The sequence below is a fragment of the Brassica napus genome, chromosome C7, assembly GCF_020379485.1.
Source record: "Brassica napus cultivar Da-Ae chromosome C7, Da-Ae, whole genome shotgun sequence".
Taxonomy (NCBI): Eukaryota; Viridiplantae; Streptophyta; class Magnoliopsida; order Brassicales; family Brassicaceae; genus Brassica; species Brassica napus.
The window spans coordinates 34,624,982-34,641,179 of record NC_063450.1 but is presented as its reverse complement, the minus strand read 5'-3'; the positions used below and the strand labels follow the sequence as shown (position 1 = coordinate 34,641,179).

At 37.2% G+C, this 16,198-nt stretch overlaps 4 protein-coding genes across 4 annotated transcripts; 1 reads left to right on the top strand and 3 right to left on the bottom strand.

Annotated features, from left to right (window-relative positions):
• Window positions 1–705: 705 nt before the first annotated feature.
• LOC106409308 (binding partner of ACD11 1) lies at window positions 706–2,969 on the bottom strand. The gene is made up of 5 exons (XM_013849964.3): window positions 2,556–2,969; window positions 2,072–2,175; window positions 1,908–1,986; window positions 1,568–1,648; window positions 706–1,496 (listed from the first exon to the last, which is right to left on the bottom strand). The coding sequence occupies exons 1-5, from the start codon at window positions 2,559–2,561 to the stop codon at window positions 801–803; spliced, it is 966 nt and encodes a 321-aa protein (XP_013705418.1). The 5' UTR covers window positions 2,562–2,969; the 3' UTR covers window positions 706–800.
• A 675-nt stretch (window positions 2,970–3,644) lies between these two features.
• On the top strand, window positions 3,645–5,489 carry LOC106410425 (syntaxin-22). The gene is made up of 7 exons (XM_013850915.3): window positions 3,645–4,034; window positions 4,123–4,216; window positions 4,312–4,451; window positions 4,588–4,650; window positions 4,726–4,883; window positions 4,957–5,057; window positions 5,146–5,489. The coding sequence occupies exons 1-7, from the start codon at window positions 3,841–3,843 to the stop codon at window positions 5,209–5,211; spliced, it is 816 nt and encodes a 271-aa protein (XP_013706369.1). The 5' UTR covers window positions 3,645–3,840; the 3' UTR covers window positions 5,212–5,489.
• Window positions 5,490–5,568: 79 nt separating this feature from the next.
• Window positions 5,569–6,947, bottom strand: BNAC07G19550D. The gene is made up of 4 exons (XM_013850914.3): window positions 6,686–6,947; window positions 6,246–6,582; window positions 6,029–6,171; window positions 5,569–5,943 (listed from the first exon to the last, which is right to left on the bottom strand). Exons 1-4 carry the CDS (start codon window positions 6,770–6,772, stop codon window positions 5,647–5,649), a joined length of 864 nt encoding a protein of 287 aa, XP_013706368.1. The 5' UTR covers window positions 6,773–6,947; the 3' UTR covers window positions 5,569–5,646.
• Window positions 6,948–10,437: 3,490 nt separating this feature from the next.
• On the bottom strand, window positions 10,438–12,625 carry LOC106410422 (RNA-binding protein 34-like). The gene is made up of 6 exons (XM_013850913.3): window positions 11,918–12,625; window positions 11,768–11,826; window positions 11,617–11,686; window positions 11,391–11,522; window positions 11,175–11,303; window positions 10,438–11,103 (listed from the first exon to the last, which is right to left on the bottom strand). The coding sequence occupies exons 1-6, from the start codon at window positions 12,512–12,514 to the stop codon at window positions 10,606–10,608; spliced, it is 1,485 nt and encodes a 494-aa protein (XP_013706367.1). The 5' UTR covers window positions 12,515–12,625; the 3' UTR covers window positions 10,438–10,605.
• Window positions 12,626–16,198: the final 3,573 nt, after the last annotated feature.

Below are 16,198 nucleotides of genomic sequence, written 5' to 3'. Positions count from 1 at the left end.
TCACCACGAGAATTCCCATGGTATGAAGAGGTTCTCATATGACCCTCTCCGCTGTCTTCACTCATTTATGATCATAATCTTCAGTCACTTTGCCCTTCCCCTTCCCAGAATAAGCTCGACTCTCCCTCTCTCTGTTTGGTTGATTGCTATTTCCATTGATAACCACTCCCTTATAACTCCGGGCTCTTTCATCATGTTTGCCTACCTCGTGCCATCCCCCTTTTCCATCTTGCAGCTCCCTACTCTTCTCCGAGCTCGTCTTTATGTTCTTAGGATCCAGAGGACACTTCTCATCCTTATGGCAAAGGCTGGAGCAAAATTCACAAAAGCCAAAAGCTCTTCATACCGTAGAGACACCAGAGCTTCCTCACTCTTGTAAAACTTTGTTATAGAAACATATATTGGAACAAATCCAACTCTATAATAAAGTTATTCTATTTTAAAAGAATATATAGAGTAAAAAATATAAATGGGTTGGAGACGCTCTATTTAAGATAAAAATATAGAAGAAAAAAATTATAAGTTGTTGACAAAGAAACATAAGGTTTGGGCAATTTCAAGCCACTATTTTATGGATATTTTAAACAATAACGTTTTTTCAATACCCTTGGCAACAAAAAGAAAAGAAGTTCAACTTTCAGGAGACTCACCTTTTTTGGAAGTGAAGAGAAACAAGAATAAAGAAAGGTAAGCAGCAACACCAGCAGCAGCAACAAAATTTAAATTCAGTGTTATTGGAACATATAAGCCATGTCCGGTATGTTTCAAAAAAGTTGGAAGAAATATTCTTTTATGTATTTTCAAGGCTGTCCCGAAGCAACATTTGGAGTAGACTCCTCCTGTTTATGCGGTTGCAGCTGTTGCGGCTGCGATTCAGAGAGTTTTGAATCGTGTTCTGGTTGGTCTAAATCCTTTGGTGATTCAGAGAGTTTTGAATCCTGTTCTGGTTGGTCTAAAGCCTTTGGTGATTCAGACAAATGAACACTAGCTACTTCATCAACCTCTTTTCTCTTCTCTTCATCTTCTTGAGCCCTTCCAACTTTCTCCTTCGCCTTTTGTCCGACTTCTTCTGCAGCTTTGCTCACTTTTTCAAACGCACCAGCAACCCACGTGGTACCAGTCAAAACATACCGGTTTTTCATTATGGAGGAGCCAGCATTGCTCACTGTTTGCTCGGCTGCAGCTATTGCTGATTTGGTTTTCTCAGTGACTTGAAACTTCTGATCAACTTCTTTGACTTTCCCGCTCACAGCAGTTGTCCCGGTGTTGATTTTCTCAGTGAACCCGATTCTCTTGTCGAAGGATGTGACTTTAGCTGAAGCTGTTGATGTTAGCTGATGCTTCTCATCGAGGCTTTTTGCTTTAGCTATTGCGTCTTTCCCAAGAATAAACCCTTTTGAAATCATATTGCGGACGACATCTTCAGCCTTTCTGAATACTGATACATCTTCCTTTGGAGGAGATGATGATGATTTGTCGCTCTCTTTCGATGATTCCTAAGGAGACAAAAATTGAAAGTCACACGAGAGTTTTTGTTGTTCAAGAAATGGAATTTTAAGGAGCTTACAATGGAAGCTAAAGCATCAGGAGGTAGTTGGTAATCTGGTGACATTGTGACCGTGACCGATGAATCAACAATTGTCGCTCCCTGCAAGCAAGATCAACATCGAAACAGAGCGGTCTGGAACTTAAAAGGTGGTCGTGTGCAAATATATTTTTTATTGAACATCAAATGCATGTTAAAAAGATTCAGTTAGGGGTCTCAATTTTATATAAAAAAATCATTTTAAATCGGAGTTTTGTTGGATTACGTAGCTTTCACGTTATAAAAAGACGAGTCATGCATGAAACAAAAGTGCTACCAATATAGTCAGTGAACAAGGGTTAAGAGAAAAAGAGAAGTTTACAGTGAGGAGAAGTGCGGTTTCAGCTCCTTGTAAATCTTTGAATGTAACATATGCTAACTTAGAACCTCCTTCATTCTCACTGTAGAAACCAAACCCAATGTTTTGTAAGAACACATAAGAGTTTAATTTCGAGTGAAATGTAGTACAAAGTAAAAAGAACCGACCTTTGCATCTCGAGGTGAACAATCTCGCCGGAAAAAGAAAAAAATTCTTTGAGTTCTCGTTCCGTTACTGCTAGAGAAACATTGCTAACTTTTACAGTTACCATCTGCAAATAGAAACAACGAAATTTTCTTTTAGAAAAAAAGAACAGAACAATGTTAAGACTATCATTGCTAAAGTCAACGAAATTGTCTGATTATGAATCACCTTTGCTTTGATTGTTCTACAAGTATTTAACTCCAAAGGTTAAAACAGTTTCATAAAATACTAATCACATTTTTAATGATTATAGGATCTGATTTCGAAAGGTCCATACATTACAATATTAATCGAAACCCAATACTAATCCCATTTTCAGTAATGTAACTCCAAAAATTAACGATTCTCGACTTGGATTTGGCCAATTTCAACAGATCTTTTCGCATCAGCCGATCCCAACCATACCAATTCGAGACGAATAAGAAACTCTGGATATGAAAAGCTCACCGGCATTGCTGAGAGACGCTTAGAGATCTGATGTAACGGAATATTTTCTCTTTTACCAGCGACGAACGAATTTGAAGAAAGAAAAATAATATGTTGGTGTGAGAAACAAAAATGTGAGTTCTATTTATACTGAGAAAATGGCACGTGTGACCGTCCGGAAAATTCTTCTCTCGCCGGCGACTTCATACGTTTAAAGGGGGGGGAGAGAAGGTTGTCGTGCGTGGAGCTTTCGATTTGTCGGGAACGATTCCATTTAATCAAATAAATAACATATATTTTATACAAAGACGTGGCATAATCACTTTATCCACCAATTACTATCTACCACGTCGGACGTGGCCAAGTCGTTTCCGACTAAAAGTAACCTCATCATCGAATATCTTCATGTAATTAAAATTTCCCCCCGTTGACAAAAGAATTAAAATCCCCCCCCCCCCCCCCCGATTTGTAAATAGTTAAACTGTGACTTCTCCGTAACTTTAAATAGGTGGAGAACAACCAAATTAAAGTAGAACTAAACGTTTACTGAAACTGATTTTAGTGGTATCTAAATGAGGAAAAGGCATTTTGGTTTAATTTTGAGGTTGGTTCAATTTTGGTTAATTACATTTTGATTATGTTTAATTTGTATTCCGTTTGATTTATGTTGAATTCGGTTTAATTAGAATTAGTTTTAGCTTGGATTTGGTGCAATTCAGTTAAAACCAATTTACAAAACATAAAACAAAACAGACATCAGCTTTGATGACCAATGCTAAAAATGTGGGTTTTATATCAAAGGATAATATTATCATGAATATATTATTTAAGCTAATTACTAAATATATTGGATTTGGTTCAGGTCATGGTTTTAAACTGAACAAAACCAAACTATTCAAGCTGTTAAAAATATCAATCAAATGGTCTTGGATATATATTTTGGTTTGGTCAGAATTTGGTTCAGCTCAGGTTGGTTTATTTCCCAATCCTAATGCAAACCAAATCAAACACAAACTATTAGATATTTTTCTATACCTTAAAACGACAAAAGTATGTAAACCTACACTAAACAATAAAACAAGGAGACGTAAGTAATTAAATAGAAATGAAAGGATCAGAAAGAAAAAAAAACATTGATCTCGCCTTTCATCTCTGTAATCAGTTATAAATTAAAAAAAAAAAACGCTTTCCAAGTTCTGTCTATCTGTCTCCACGATTCACGCCTTGACCCCTCATTCATCATTTCCCCCTCTTCTCAAAAAGCAATTCTTTCAATCGTTGGAGATATCAAACGAAAGAGAGAAGAATGAGTTTTCAAGATTTAGAAGCTGGGAAAGGAAGATCGAGGAAGGTCAATGGTGGTGGTGGTGGTAGTCGCCAAGATTCGACGCAGGCCGTCGCTTCCGGTATCTTCCAGATCAATACCGGAGTCTCCACGTTTCAGCGGCTCGTTAACACGCTCGGTACTCCCAAAGACACGCCCGAGCTCCGTGAGAAGCTGTAAGTTTGAAATCGAGAAATCTTTTTTCTTTTTTTTTTGGTATCTGCTCAGAATTGACTCTAATCTAATGGTCGATTTGCGTTATAGGCATAAGACAAGGTTGCATATTGGACAGCTTGTGAAGGATACATCTGCTAAGCTTAAAGAAGCTAGTGAAACTGATCATCGAAGCGGTGTCAATGTAAAGTCACAATCTTTCTTCTTCGTCTTTGTTTTTTTTTTTGGTTTTGTTGGAGTTTGATGATGATGATGATGGTTGTTGATTGTTTGTTGTAGCCAAGTAAGAAGATTGCAGATGCTAAGCTTGCAAAGGACTTTCAAGCTGTGTTGAAAGAGTTTCAGAAAGCTCAGCAGACTGCTGCTGAAAGAGAAACCGCTTATGCTCCTCTCGTCCCTCCTTCTGCTCATCCCTCTAGGTATGTGATTTTTGTGTGTTATGTTTACCTCTCAACAATAAGGATTTGAAATGTGATGATCTAAAGCATAAAAAGTTTTAAGGCTTTGTTAATATATTTTATATTGAACCATGTTTCATGTTTGTCTTTGCTATAGCTATACAGCGAGTGAAGCTGATAAGATCCCAGAACAGCGGGCACAAGTTATGGAGTCAAAAAGGTTGGTAATAATACCCCATCTCCCACTCGTTTTGTGATGCAAACTTTATCTTCGTCTTGTTTGATATGGTTGCAGGCAAGAACTTGTATTGTTAGACAACGAGATTGCGTTCAACGAAGCTGTGATCGAAGAAAGAGAGCAAGGAATACAAGAGATCCATACTCAAATTGGCGAGGTTAACGAAATATTCAAAGATCTTGCGGTTCTAGTTAACGACCAAGGAGTCATGATAGGTAAATTAATCTATTTAACAACATGCCCTCAGTTATGCAGTTATAGAGCTCACTTTCTCCTTTTAACTGGCAGATGATATTGGTACTCACATTGACAACTCTCGAGCTGCAACTGCCCAAGGAAAATCTCAGCTAGCTCAAGCCTCCAAAACACAAAGATCAAACTCATCTCTGGTATAAACACTCGGAACCTTTTCGAACACCAGTGAGTGAGTGGCTTTTTGGGACTACATTCTAACGTCTTGATCTTGTTTGCACGCAGACATGCTTGCTCTTGGTGATATTTGGCATTGTACTTCTGATCGTGATCATCGTACTCGCAGCTTGATTTTGGAAAGCAAGAACAAGAATTTAAATGTGTTGAAGCATCAACGAGTGGCACTACTTAGTATATAAGGTAACTTACAGACAAAAACTTAGAGAGTTGGGTTTTGTATTGGTTTGGTTTGAGGGTCCTCCATTGGAGCGTGTGTGTGTTTATTTGTTTTGGTGTGCAAACAATTTGTTGGACATGAGTGGAAAGTCTGTTTCCTGTGCGTCTCAAGATAATGGTTTTGTTGTTGTGCAAACTATTTGATGGAGATGAGTGGAAAGTCTGTTTCTTAATTCTTATTCTTGTCCTGTCATGCAAGAAATTGGTTTGAACCTGTTTAGTTTTTTCCAAAATGGTATTGAGAATTGAGAGGAATCACAAAAAGTTTTGTCATATTTTATTTCTCTCTCGAGTCCCGTGACTATCACAAAGAAGACTAAAACGCTTATATCATAGCTCTTTTGTGTTCTTACAAGATTCAACCTTTGAGCTCAATAGAGATGCAACAAGGATTGAAAATGCGGATAAAAGCGCAGCGACAAATGTAACAACGGAAACATACTCTGTATGACTCCTGATTCCTGCAGGGATTTCCCAGACAACGGATCTGGTTTGGGTCTTTGATCTGCCTACTGACAAAACCAAGCATCTCCTCTGTTCATGTTCCTGGTTTGGTACATGTCTAGAGCATAAGAACAAGTCTGGCTCTCCAAACTCCACTCTAGAGTATCCACTCTCCCCAATAGGCTGGAGAGATAAGCATAGAAACAATCTTATCGATCATGATCAAAACAAGATATACAAAGTGTCTTACTTTGTGACAAGAGTTTACCTGGTACCGAGCATGTAAAGGAAGCTTAACGCTTGTTTCACCGTTTCCGTTGATTTCGACATGAATCTCAACGACAGACCTGTTTGATCTGAACGAAGGCTGCTCGAGATCCGTGTCTCCAAACACAGATACGTCTCTGAAAGCTGCAAGAGATTGAAAAGACTCAATCATAAGATCAAAAGACTGAAAGCTAACAGCTTTTCTAAATGATGTTAACCTCTGCGTTGCTGAAGACTCTGAAGCTCGAAAGGATCAGCAAAAACACCCAAAGGCAACCGCTCAACGATCACAAGCTCGTGAAGGTGAGACTGCAAGTGAAAAGAACGAAGCTTGATGGTTGTAAGTAGATGACGATGCGAACCTTCACCTGTTACGTCTCTGTGTTGTAGCGTTGCTACAGCAGGAACATCTTCATAAGGAATGTTCTCAGAACATTCCTTATGAAGATGTCGAAACTCTGACTCGTTTAAGGAGCTCTGTGTCGTGAAATAAGACTGCATGATGTATTGGTCGGAGATACAAAACGTGTCCGAATCTAACATGCTTGTTCCAACCTGTAAGATAATCACAAGGTATCGTAGATCAAAGATCTAATTGCATAGAATTCCATCTAATCTGAATCACTGAATCGAATCGATCGAGAATGAGATTGGTAACCTGAGTGGTTGAGATGGAATTTAAGCATGACATCGCGAGGAAGATGGAGGTCGCGGCTATCACCGATCTCCCGCGTTTGCTACCCATCGATTATTTTTCGAATCGTGAATTGGGAATGAGAAGGGAAGAGAGAAAGATAGATTAGCTAACTCTCGATTCCATTTTGTTTCATCTCTTCTTCAAGCTCTATACTACACGCCATTGTTAACTCGCCGGCGATCAACTGAATAAGTCGCCGGTCAAGCAAGCCCACTCTCGGCCTGGTTTGGTTTCTAATGGGCCGGTTCAGTCCTTATGTTCAAGCGACAACTTAATTTTTTTTAGGTCGGGCCTGGGGAAAGAAAACCTTTTTAAAAAAAAAAAACATAATAAGTATTTATTGTTAAAAAGCGAAAGAACCCACAATGAGATACGAAAAGACAGAGAAATCTTTTTTTGGTCAAAAGACGAAGCGAATCTAAGCTTTTGAAATTGAATTCTCTTTCGTTATACTATTATATAAAACATACAAAAATTATTTCTCTTTCAATGTCTAAACCTTGTTCATTCAGTAAACTGTTTCATTGCTAACCAAAATTTTGAAAACGTGAAACTACATGATTTTTATTTGAAATTTTACTTACTCGATATTATGGTGTTGTCTTTCTTTTTTTTTTGTTATAATCATCTTTGACGTAACGGCAACATGTCAAGAGCATCTGCAATGCTTTGTTTGAAATAACTTAAACCTTTGTTGGTCATAATTCATAAAGCAAAATTATGTCATAGTCTGTATACGTTGTCTAAAACAATTGTGTTCTCTCTGATCTCAAGAAATCATTTTTCATACTATTTCAAAGTTTGCAAAGATTTAAGATTTTGATTCAATCACGTGTGTTTGCATTTGTATGTTACTTGTTTTAACGTAGCATTTATGTGTTAGTTATCATTATTTATCAGATTTCATATACGAATGTTAAACGGTTAAAAGCAAAACGTAAACTCAGTTTTGTTTCAAAAAAAAAAAAAAAAAAAAAAAAAAAACTCAGTTTTGTCTTCTTTTTGCTTTTCACGTTTAATTTTACAATTTCCCAAGAAAAGTTCTGATACACACAAAAATCATAACCTTTAAAGACGAACACATTGCTGAAACGCATATACCCTAATAAAATAAAATAAAACAAATCAAGATCTAATGGGATACCATTCTGAATTGTCCAACGCCAAAGTTTTGGATTGGAATGAAAGATGTAGGTCCGTTGTGGTGGTGGAGATGATTGATCGATATATGGCCCATTTATTCTTTATTTTCTAAAAATCCCTTTATAATACGAAATTCTCCTATAAAACATTCAATTAACTTAAAGTAACTCAGTAGGTACGCACGCTGTATAATCTTTATTATCTTTCTAGGAAGAAGAATCCATAATTCGATTTCATCTTACAATATAGAAATATATATGTTGGAGTTAAGCAAAATTTATAATGATATCTTAGTTACAAATAAGTATCACGATTCACCATATCAATTAACTTTGTTTCTAATTAGATTTTAAAACAATATTATTTGCAAACTTTAATTCTCAATAAATAACATATTGTGGGAAAAGAGAAGCCTTTAAGGAAATTGAGTTAATGGAAACCCAACTTTGTTCTTATGCTTTTAATTTATTTATTTAAAATTTGGCAATAGCATAATTAGCGCTGCTCTTACTTTCTTCTATATATACATTTGTGCTACCTAACTCATTTGTCTTCAATATCTCTCTACGTTCATTTTCTCTCCCAACAATAATAAACAAAGATTCTGATCATTCGATTCAAGCCAAGATCGACGACTAACGTTCATGTTTAAAGTTCTCGTATTCAAATATACATGCATACATACTTGTCTTCATGCCTGGCTCCCTGTATGCCACAAGTAGATATTGATTTTGGTTGAAAAAATCAGCTGCCAGTGGCGTACAAGGAGTCAAGCATGACCTAGAACAGATGGTAACTCAATTACATATATGTAAATATGCGTGCATATATGATGTTTTATTTGGATTTCTGTTTTAAGCTTATTTTTGACTTTTGATCGTAAATGAAACAAGTTTTATAGTTTGATATGGATTTATATTTTATCATCAGTTTCTTTAAAACGGTTTGTTTTCCCCGATTTGGTTCAACTTTAATCCTGATTTCTTGAATAGCTACTTGATCAAGATTATATATATACGTTTTTCTTTTGTTCATAAAAAAGGATTATATATATACACGCTTTTGAAGTGATTTGTTTTAGTTCTCAATTAACATCAGAACGAACGGAGTAAGCCCTTTCTCAAAAAAAAACCATCAGATCGGATGGTCTATGCACAAATTTTTACTTTAGTTGTGTTCTTCTTCTAACACCATCTCCAATGGTTTACTCTATTTTTCCTCTAAAATATAGTAACTCTATAATAGAGTTGGATGTTGCTCCAATAATATTCTATTTTAGACTAAAAATAGAATGATGAACAAAAAATAAAAAAATTACTCTATATATAGAGTAAAAAATAGGTTTACACTATTATAGAAGAGAAAATAGAGTACTATTGGAGCATTTTTACTCTAAACTCTATTTTAGAGGGAAAAATAGAGCGGGGTTGGAGAGCCCTAAGAGCATCTCCAACTCATCTCTATAATAGAGATCTCTAAAATAGAGTCAAAAATAGAGATGATATTTTTGTTCCAATGTGTTCTTCTATAATATACATGTTCGTTTTACCAACGCGGCGGCTGCGGCTCTGAATTATCACTACGGTTAGGGCGAGCACATCACAATCAAGACAAATCCATTTTGTTTATTTCGACGCTGCGGCAAATAAAAGTCAGTAAGGAGAACGCTGAAAATATCAGCAACAGCGGCAACTCCGGTTTCCTTCCTCCCAATTATTAGCTTGCTACTGGCGGCGTTTTTAAAACTCTGAATTTTCTTCTTTTATAGGGTAATTGTTGGCCGCTGCCACCACTAGCGGCGTCTTTAATCTTATTTCTGTTTCTGTATCGGTTTCTGTTTTCTACTCCTTTAACATATAAATTTCTAATTTCTAGTTTTAATCTTTTTTAATATTTTAGAAATGATTCATGGCAGTCAAAAAGACGGTATGAATTCCGGAAAGAAAAAGCGTGTAATAAAATTTAAGTGATAGACACGAAACGTTAACAATCAATCAGAATATATCATCATTGACTACATATTTGAATTCTTGGAACAAAAAAAGTTTAGGCGTTAATTTAGTTTTTCAAATTTGAATGTTTTCCAAAGCCCATAACCAATCACGGGACATGATAATTTTTAGCCATTGTCATAATAGCTGCATTCTGTTTCTCAAGAGGTATTATTCATCGAGACAATTCTCTTACGAGTTCCACATTCCAAATGTAAAACCCGTTTGTCTCTGAAGCTGTTATACTGTTGTTCAGAGTCTTCAGACACATGATGAATCATGAAACCGTAAATCTTTTTAACCTTAACAAAGTTATATTTCAGTGAAACTGTAATGATAAAAAACTACATAAGAACTAAGATGCACAGTGTAAGCGTTTAAACACTCAAGTATAAGTGTATAACCATAATTGTTGCAACATTACACTCGAACTAAAGGAGAAGAAAGAGGTTCACATCATCAACATTTTATAGTCCAACTAAAAGCGCCCAAGACCTATTTGGTTTGTTCAGAGTCAGACATATGTCAAAACAGTTGATGTAAGCTTTTCTGTACATGATAAATCTGTTAAGCAAACCATCAAAAGAACTGTTTTTTAAATCTCTCAAGTATAACCATAACTGTTGCAACATTACACTGAGTTATATCATATTGTCATAAAACGATACAAAGGCGACAAGTATATCAAAGCTAAAGGAGAAGAAAGAGGTTCACATCAACCACATTTTATAATCCAACTAAAACCGCCTAAACCCGTTTTGTTTTCTTCTTCTTAGAGAAGCTTTCAGGAGTTCTGCTTTCTTGTTTACGCTTAGTCCCTGCAAATTTCTTACCACCGCTCTCTTTTGAGCCTTTCGCGTTTGCTTTTGCTTTCCTTGCAGCAACGGCAGGCCGCTTCTGACTTCGCTGCTTCACAGCACTCTTACTATCAGCACCCTTGTTGCCTTCACTGCTGCTACTTCTAGGTCTCATCTTTGACTGCGCAGGGCTTTTCTGATAAGGCTTCTTCTTATCATCATCGCCAGATTTGGAAGCTCGTACACCTTGATACGAAAGATTAGCCTTCCCGGTGGCAGTTGGTGTGACCACTTTGTCCTTGTGTTGTCTTTTCTCAGCTGGAGAGTAAGCTTCAGAAGGATTGGCCTTCCTCTTTGATGGTGTTGCATCAGGCTTGGCTCGAGAGATACGCAACTCTCTTTCTCTAAGCTTCAAATACCCTTTCCTGATTACAAGATTTGCAGCTTCCTAAAACGAATAAAAGGACTCTTATCAGTTCCAAACCTTAGAAGAATCAAAAGTTTTTTTACTAAACATACCTTTGTTTTAAACAAGACATAAGCTATTCCTTTTCCAATGTTCAAGTGAGGATCTCTAATAACACGAACAGCTTCTAGATTGTTCTCTAGATTGCTCTTACCAGTAAACAATTGATACACCTCCTCATCCTGCGTTCAAACAAAACTGAGAATCTGAAACTATGTTGGATAATCACAGTTGAACAAGAGAGCCCTGAGGTTTCTACTACTACTAACCTTCACGTCGAAAGGGAGATTGCCTATAAAGACAGTCCTCTTTGAATCATACAAAAGAGTATCCTGACCTTCACCTTTCAACTTCTTACGAGGAGGACAAGCTCTATCAACACGGATATGGTTCCCATCAATCTGAATACAATATACCCAATACTACTACTGAGAACCAACACATAACTCCTTTAGACTGAAACCATAAAGAAAAATGTTAAAACTATTATATTACCAGAGACATGTTAAGAGCCAAAGAAGCTTCAGCAGATTGCTCTGTCTCAAACACAACATAAGCATGAACACTGCACTTTCAAAAACAGTAACATTAAAAACTTCTCTTTCACAGAAACTTCAATATACTCAATAGGGTTTAAAGCACAGACCTTGAGGCTTTCTCATTGATTTGCTTCAACATGATAGCTCCTTTCCTCGTCCTCTTCGACTAAACCAAATCAAAACAAGCTACTTCAAACACCAACACACACACACACTAAAAAATCAAACCTTTAAGAGAAAAAAGTTAAGAAACTCACATCGACAATAGGCACAGAGCGTATCCTCAGGGATTCAACCTCACCGAACTTACTAAACTCCTTCAAGATGAGCTTCTTCTTAACCTTCAACGGCAAGTTCCCAACGAAGACAGTTCTAAGAAGCTTACTCTCGTCATCAAACCCTTCCTTCGAAACCATCGTGTCGGCCACTTCATCAGCTTTCTTCCTCTTCTCACCAACCTTCTTCGTCGTCTCCTTCAACTCCACCACGGTTCCGTACTTCTTCGTCTCGTACTCGCTCTCAATCTCGTCTCTCTTCCTCTTCTTCCTCTTCGACTCCAACCCACTTTCCTCAACATCACCCTCGGCGTCGGAATCTGAAACCAAAGTTTTGACCTTTTTGGATTTCTTCGCCTTCACGGGGGAAACTGTTGCTTCCTCCTCTTCGTCGTTATCGACATTAGGTTCTGGCTCAGGCTTCTTTCGCCGGAAAGGGTTGTTATCGGAGAAGAGACTCGAAAAGCCAGAGCTTTCTCCGGCTTCAGCAGCGTCGCCGGAGAAGAGAGTGGTGAAGATTCCTGATTGGGTCTGAGATTCTTCAGCCTTCGCCTCCTTCGTTGTTGTCTTCTTCCCCATCCTTGTTCGATTTCAAAGGGAGAGAGGAAGAGAGAGAGAGAGAAAGAGGTAAAGGGGAAAGATTTGAGGAAACCCTAAATTGAAGTTTGGAACTTTTGACAATTAAAGGGTTTGTTATTGTCTAACAGCGAGCGGCAGGGCGGATTTGAAAGGACCGAAACAACCCGTTAACTATTGGGCCCAAAAGCGAATATCAGTGGGCTGAAACACTTTTGGTCCAATAAGTATATCTTCCCTCCCCACCTACCAGAAGAGAAAACATTAGAGAGTGAATATGCTTATTTTGTTATAAAAATAATGAAAAAATTTATCCTTATTCATAATCTAGATGTTCCTAGGAGATTACACCGTCATAGATAAATGGAAAGATTACAAATCATAATCTTTTGGTTATAAGTCATCCACAATCTGGTTCATAACACTCCCCCTTGAATGCCATAACCATTTAGAGTTTGTAATGTACTTTAATGTTGCCTCATTAAAACCTTACCAGAAAAAACCAATTGGGACAAAACCATAGTGAAGGAAAAAGAGTACAACACACATTACTCCCTCTGATTTGGACATCACTGAAGGTCCCTTGGACCTCTCCAATTTTCTGCAATCAGTGGGTGATGAAGATCTTGGGCAGAATATGTTTCGTCCTCGAACATGATAGTTGGTTCTTCTTTACCATCGACCATGCCACAATCTGATCGAACATATTGAGTCATCGACCTCAGATACACACACACACGAAATCTTGGATGATGTTGTTGTGATATGCGTGTACCACCATGTGTAAAACATAACCTGTCTGAAAACAAATCAACAAAACCAAATAACCTCTCTTTGGGCTAGTTAGTATAAAATAAACCAAAATCAAAGGCTTCTTCATCGTCCTTCTTATGGACCAATCAAATCAGTGTCTAAAACAAGACTTCTGCATCGTCTATCTCAGGACTGAATGGACTTCTTTATCGTCCACCTTTGGACTGAATGGATCAGTGTCCAAAACAAGTGATCTCACGCCCATGTACTAGATAATGGGTGAGACTGGTCCATATTAAATCTCTTGAGTACCTTTTTCTGTATATATACTATTTGATGCACAAGGATTTCATTGTTAATGTACTCAAGCTGTAATCCCAAACAAAACTTTGTTTTCCAAGATCTTTCATCTCAAACTCTTTCTTGAGATATTCAACTATTTGGAAAATTGTATCTAGAGGTTCCTAGGATATTCAAATCATATACTTTGATGATTATCAATATTGTTCTCGAGAACTTGCTGTACTTTCAGCTCAATACCCTCTAATACTTTCATTATCCAGTGGACCATATAAATATGCAGTCACTACATCAACTTGCTGCAAGTCTAATTTTCTGTCATATATAGCCAGACTTATGAGAAATCTAAAAGTAGTTGAAACCACGACATGAGAGTATGTCTCCTCATAATCTATTACTGGTCTTTGTGAGAATCCTTGTGCAACATCAGCTTTATATCTCACGATTTCTATTCCTCACAAGACCCATTTATATCCACTGGTTTTAACATCAAATGGCGTCTTAATCATATGGCTAAATACGCCTTTCTTCCTTAAACTATTTAACCCCACGTTTCCATTCAATCCAATATGTTCTACGAGTGCGCACTCTTGTATTGACGTGGGTTCATGATCCTCGCTTATATTCATAAATTCAAGTGCTACCTTGTATGCCAATAAATCATCTTATGTCGACATTCCGTATTGGTTCCATTATGTTCCAGACATGATATAATCGATTGAGATTCATTATTATCAGGACCTTTAATACTTTGCAGCTTGGTGTCCCAAGCTACATTGTTTGGTATCTGTACCTTAGAGCCGGCCGGCCTTATCTCCATTTCTGGGATGTTTTCCTTAGTAACCTCGGATTTGGATTTTGATTATCATTCTTTGCACCTTTCTTTTGTTTCCTAGGATTCTTATCTTTTGGAACCTATCCTTATCTTTTGGAACCTATTTGGTCATAAAATTCGTTGGTGCTTTACAAGCATGTTTATATATGACTTAGTCATTCTTTTTCGGGTCAGCAAATGTGTCTGGCATTTGATTAGCTAGCTTTGTAAATGTATAATCTTTGGACGTCTATTTCACATTCTTTAGTCCGAGGATCTTGCCAAGACATTGATGGTTGATTCCATTCTATTTCTTTTACCATTCTTTTACCAGCTTTATTATTTTTTTTTCTCCTCTTGGTCTTAAAATAATCAGTGTACCTGGCCTCAAATATAATCACCCATAGTTGGCTCAAAGTACTTTATTATTGTGGGAGAATCATATCCAACATATATCCTCATCCTCCTTTTTAGGTCTCATTTTAGTTCTCTGTGGTGGAGCAATTAGTACATAGACATCACATCCAAATGTCTTATGATGGGGTATGTCTAGCTCTTGACCCGTTAATAATTGTGATAGGGGATATCTATGCTCACTAAATGGCCTGATGCGTATTAACTTAGGTGCATGTAAATTTCGTGTGGCCCAAGCTGTGAATGGGAGTTTTGACCTCATAAGTTATGGTCTATCAATCAGCTATTTGCGTTTTAAAAGATTTCGGCCAAGCCGTTCTTGGCATGGACATGTATCACAGAATTGTCCACACTTACCCCCATGGACATACCATAATCATTTAAACGCTTGGGACATGTATTCACCAATATTATCTAGACATATAGTCTTTATTTATGAAAAAAGGGCTCGTAGCCGTTTTACTGGTGATGGCCTAATGAGTTTCCCTTGTGTACATGCTACACACGTGAGATTCTTTGGGATAACTCTTCTTATCTTTTAATGTGTGCCTTTTGAATATCAATTTTCGCATCATGTTTGGACCAGGATGGCCAATCCAGTCGTGCCATAAAGTGTATATTTTCGCACGCTTTTAGCCTCTATCAAACTGATCTATGCATAGTCTAGGTCAGTAGAGAATGCATGTATAGTCTTTAGGACTTATTATGACCTTGGGCGATTTTATACATATATCTGAAGGAACTCTTTGTTTCCTTCGCCCATTGGTTCAATATAGAAACCATTTATTCTTATATCTTTAAAACTCAATAGGCTGCTCTTGCTCTTAGATCTGAGTGAATATAAGGCATCACTGATTTCTAGATGCATACCCTTAGGCAATAATATATTAGCCTAGCCATAGTCTTCTTTCAGACTGGCGATACCTGCTTTAGTACTTATATTGGCGTTTTTCAGTGTACTCATATAGAAAAATCATTCATTCATTTAATCTAAGCAGACAATGTAATAGAAATAAATTCAAGGAGATAAAAATTAGAAAAAGCATACAAGCAAAGCAATCACACAAGTTTGATGTCGAAATCAGATTATCAACTTGATTCTTTTAGCCAATCAAAAGTCTCATATTCCATAAGATCATCTTGATCATGTTCGAAATTATTTTCACCATCTTTATAGACCAAATGGATTTCAGGATTCTTCCCTTTCAGACTCTCTTTGATAGAGGTCACAAAAATGTTTGAGAGTCCTTCATATCTTAGCCCAATGGTTCCCCATTCCACATCTATGGCACACTGATTTGGTCGAGCTTTGTGGCTTAAAGGATATACCACGGCCACTGCCTTGACCATGGCTCAAATTGGGTTGATACCCACGGCCTCTGCCATAGTGATTCACACGGCCAAAT

Excerpts from the sequence above, each read along its gene's own strand:
- BNAC07G19550D (XM_013850914.3), bottom strand. The coding sequence starts at position 6,772 with ATGGGTAGCAAACGCGGGAGATCGGTGATAGCCGCGACCTCCATCTTC. Across the intron at positions 6,583-6,685 it reads ATTCCATCTCAACCACTCAG|GTTGGAACAAGCATGTTAGA; the intron begins GTTACCAATCTC and ends ATTATCTTACAG. Across the intron at positions 6,172-6,245 it reads GAGTCTTCAGCAACGCAGAG|CTTTCAGAGACGTATCTGTG; the intron begins GTTAACATCATT and ends AATCTCTTGCAG.
- LOC106410425 (XM_013850915.3), top strand. The coding sequence starts at position 3,841 with ATGAGTTTTCAAGATTTAGAAGCTGGGAAAGGAAGATCGAGGAAGGTC. Across the intron at positions 4,217-4,311 it reads ATCATCGAAGCGGTGTCAAT|CCAAGTAAGAAGATTGCAGA; the intron begins GTAAAGTCACAA and ends TGTTTGTTGTAG. Across the intron at positions 4,651-4,725 it reads CAAGTTATGGAGTCAAAAAG|GCAAGAACTTGTATTGTTAG; the intron begins GTTGGTAATAAT and ends ATATGGTTGCAG.
- LOC106409308 (XM_013849964.3), bottom strand. Across the intron at positions 1,987-2,071 it reads GTTCACCTCGAGATGCAAAG|TGAGAATGAAGGAGGTTCTA; the intron begins GTCGGTTCTTTT and ends TGGTTTCTACAG. Across the intron at positions 1,649-1,907 it reads AAACCGCACTTCTCCTCACT|GGAGCGACAATTGTTGATTC; the intron begins GTAAACTTCTCT and ends TCTTGCTTGCAG.
- LOC106410422 (XM_013850913.3), bottom strand. The coding sequence starts at position 12,514 with ATGGGGAAGAAGACAACAACGAAGGAGGCGAAGGCTGAAGAATCTCAG. Across the intron at positions 11,827-11,917 it reads GCTCTGTGCCTATTGTCGAT|TCGAAGAGGACGAGGAAAGG; the intron begins GTGAGTTTCTTA and ends GATTTGGTTTAG. Across the intron at positions 11,687-11,767 it reads ATCAATGAGAAAGCCTCAAG|TGTTCATGCTTATGTTGTGT; the intron begins GTCTGTGCTTTA and ends TTGAAAGTGCAG.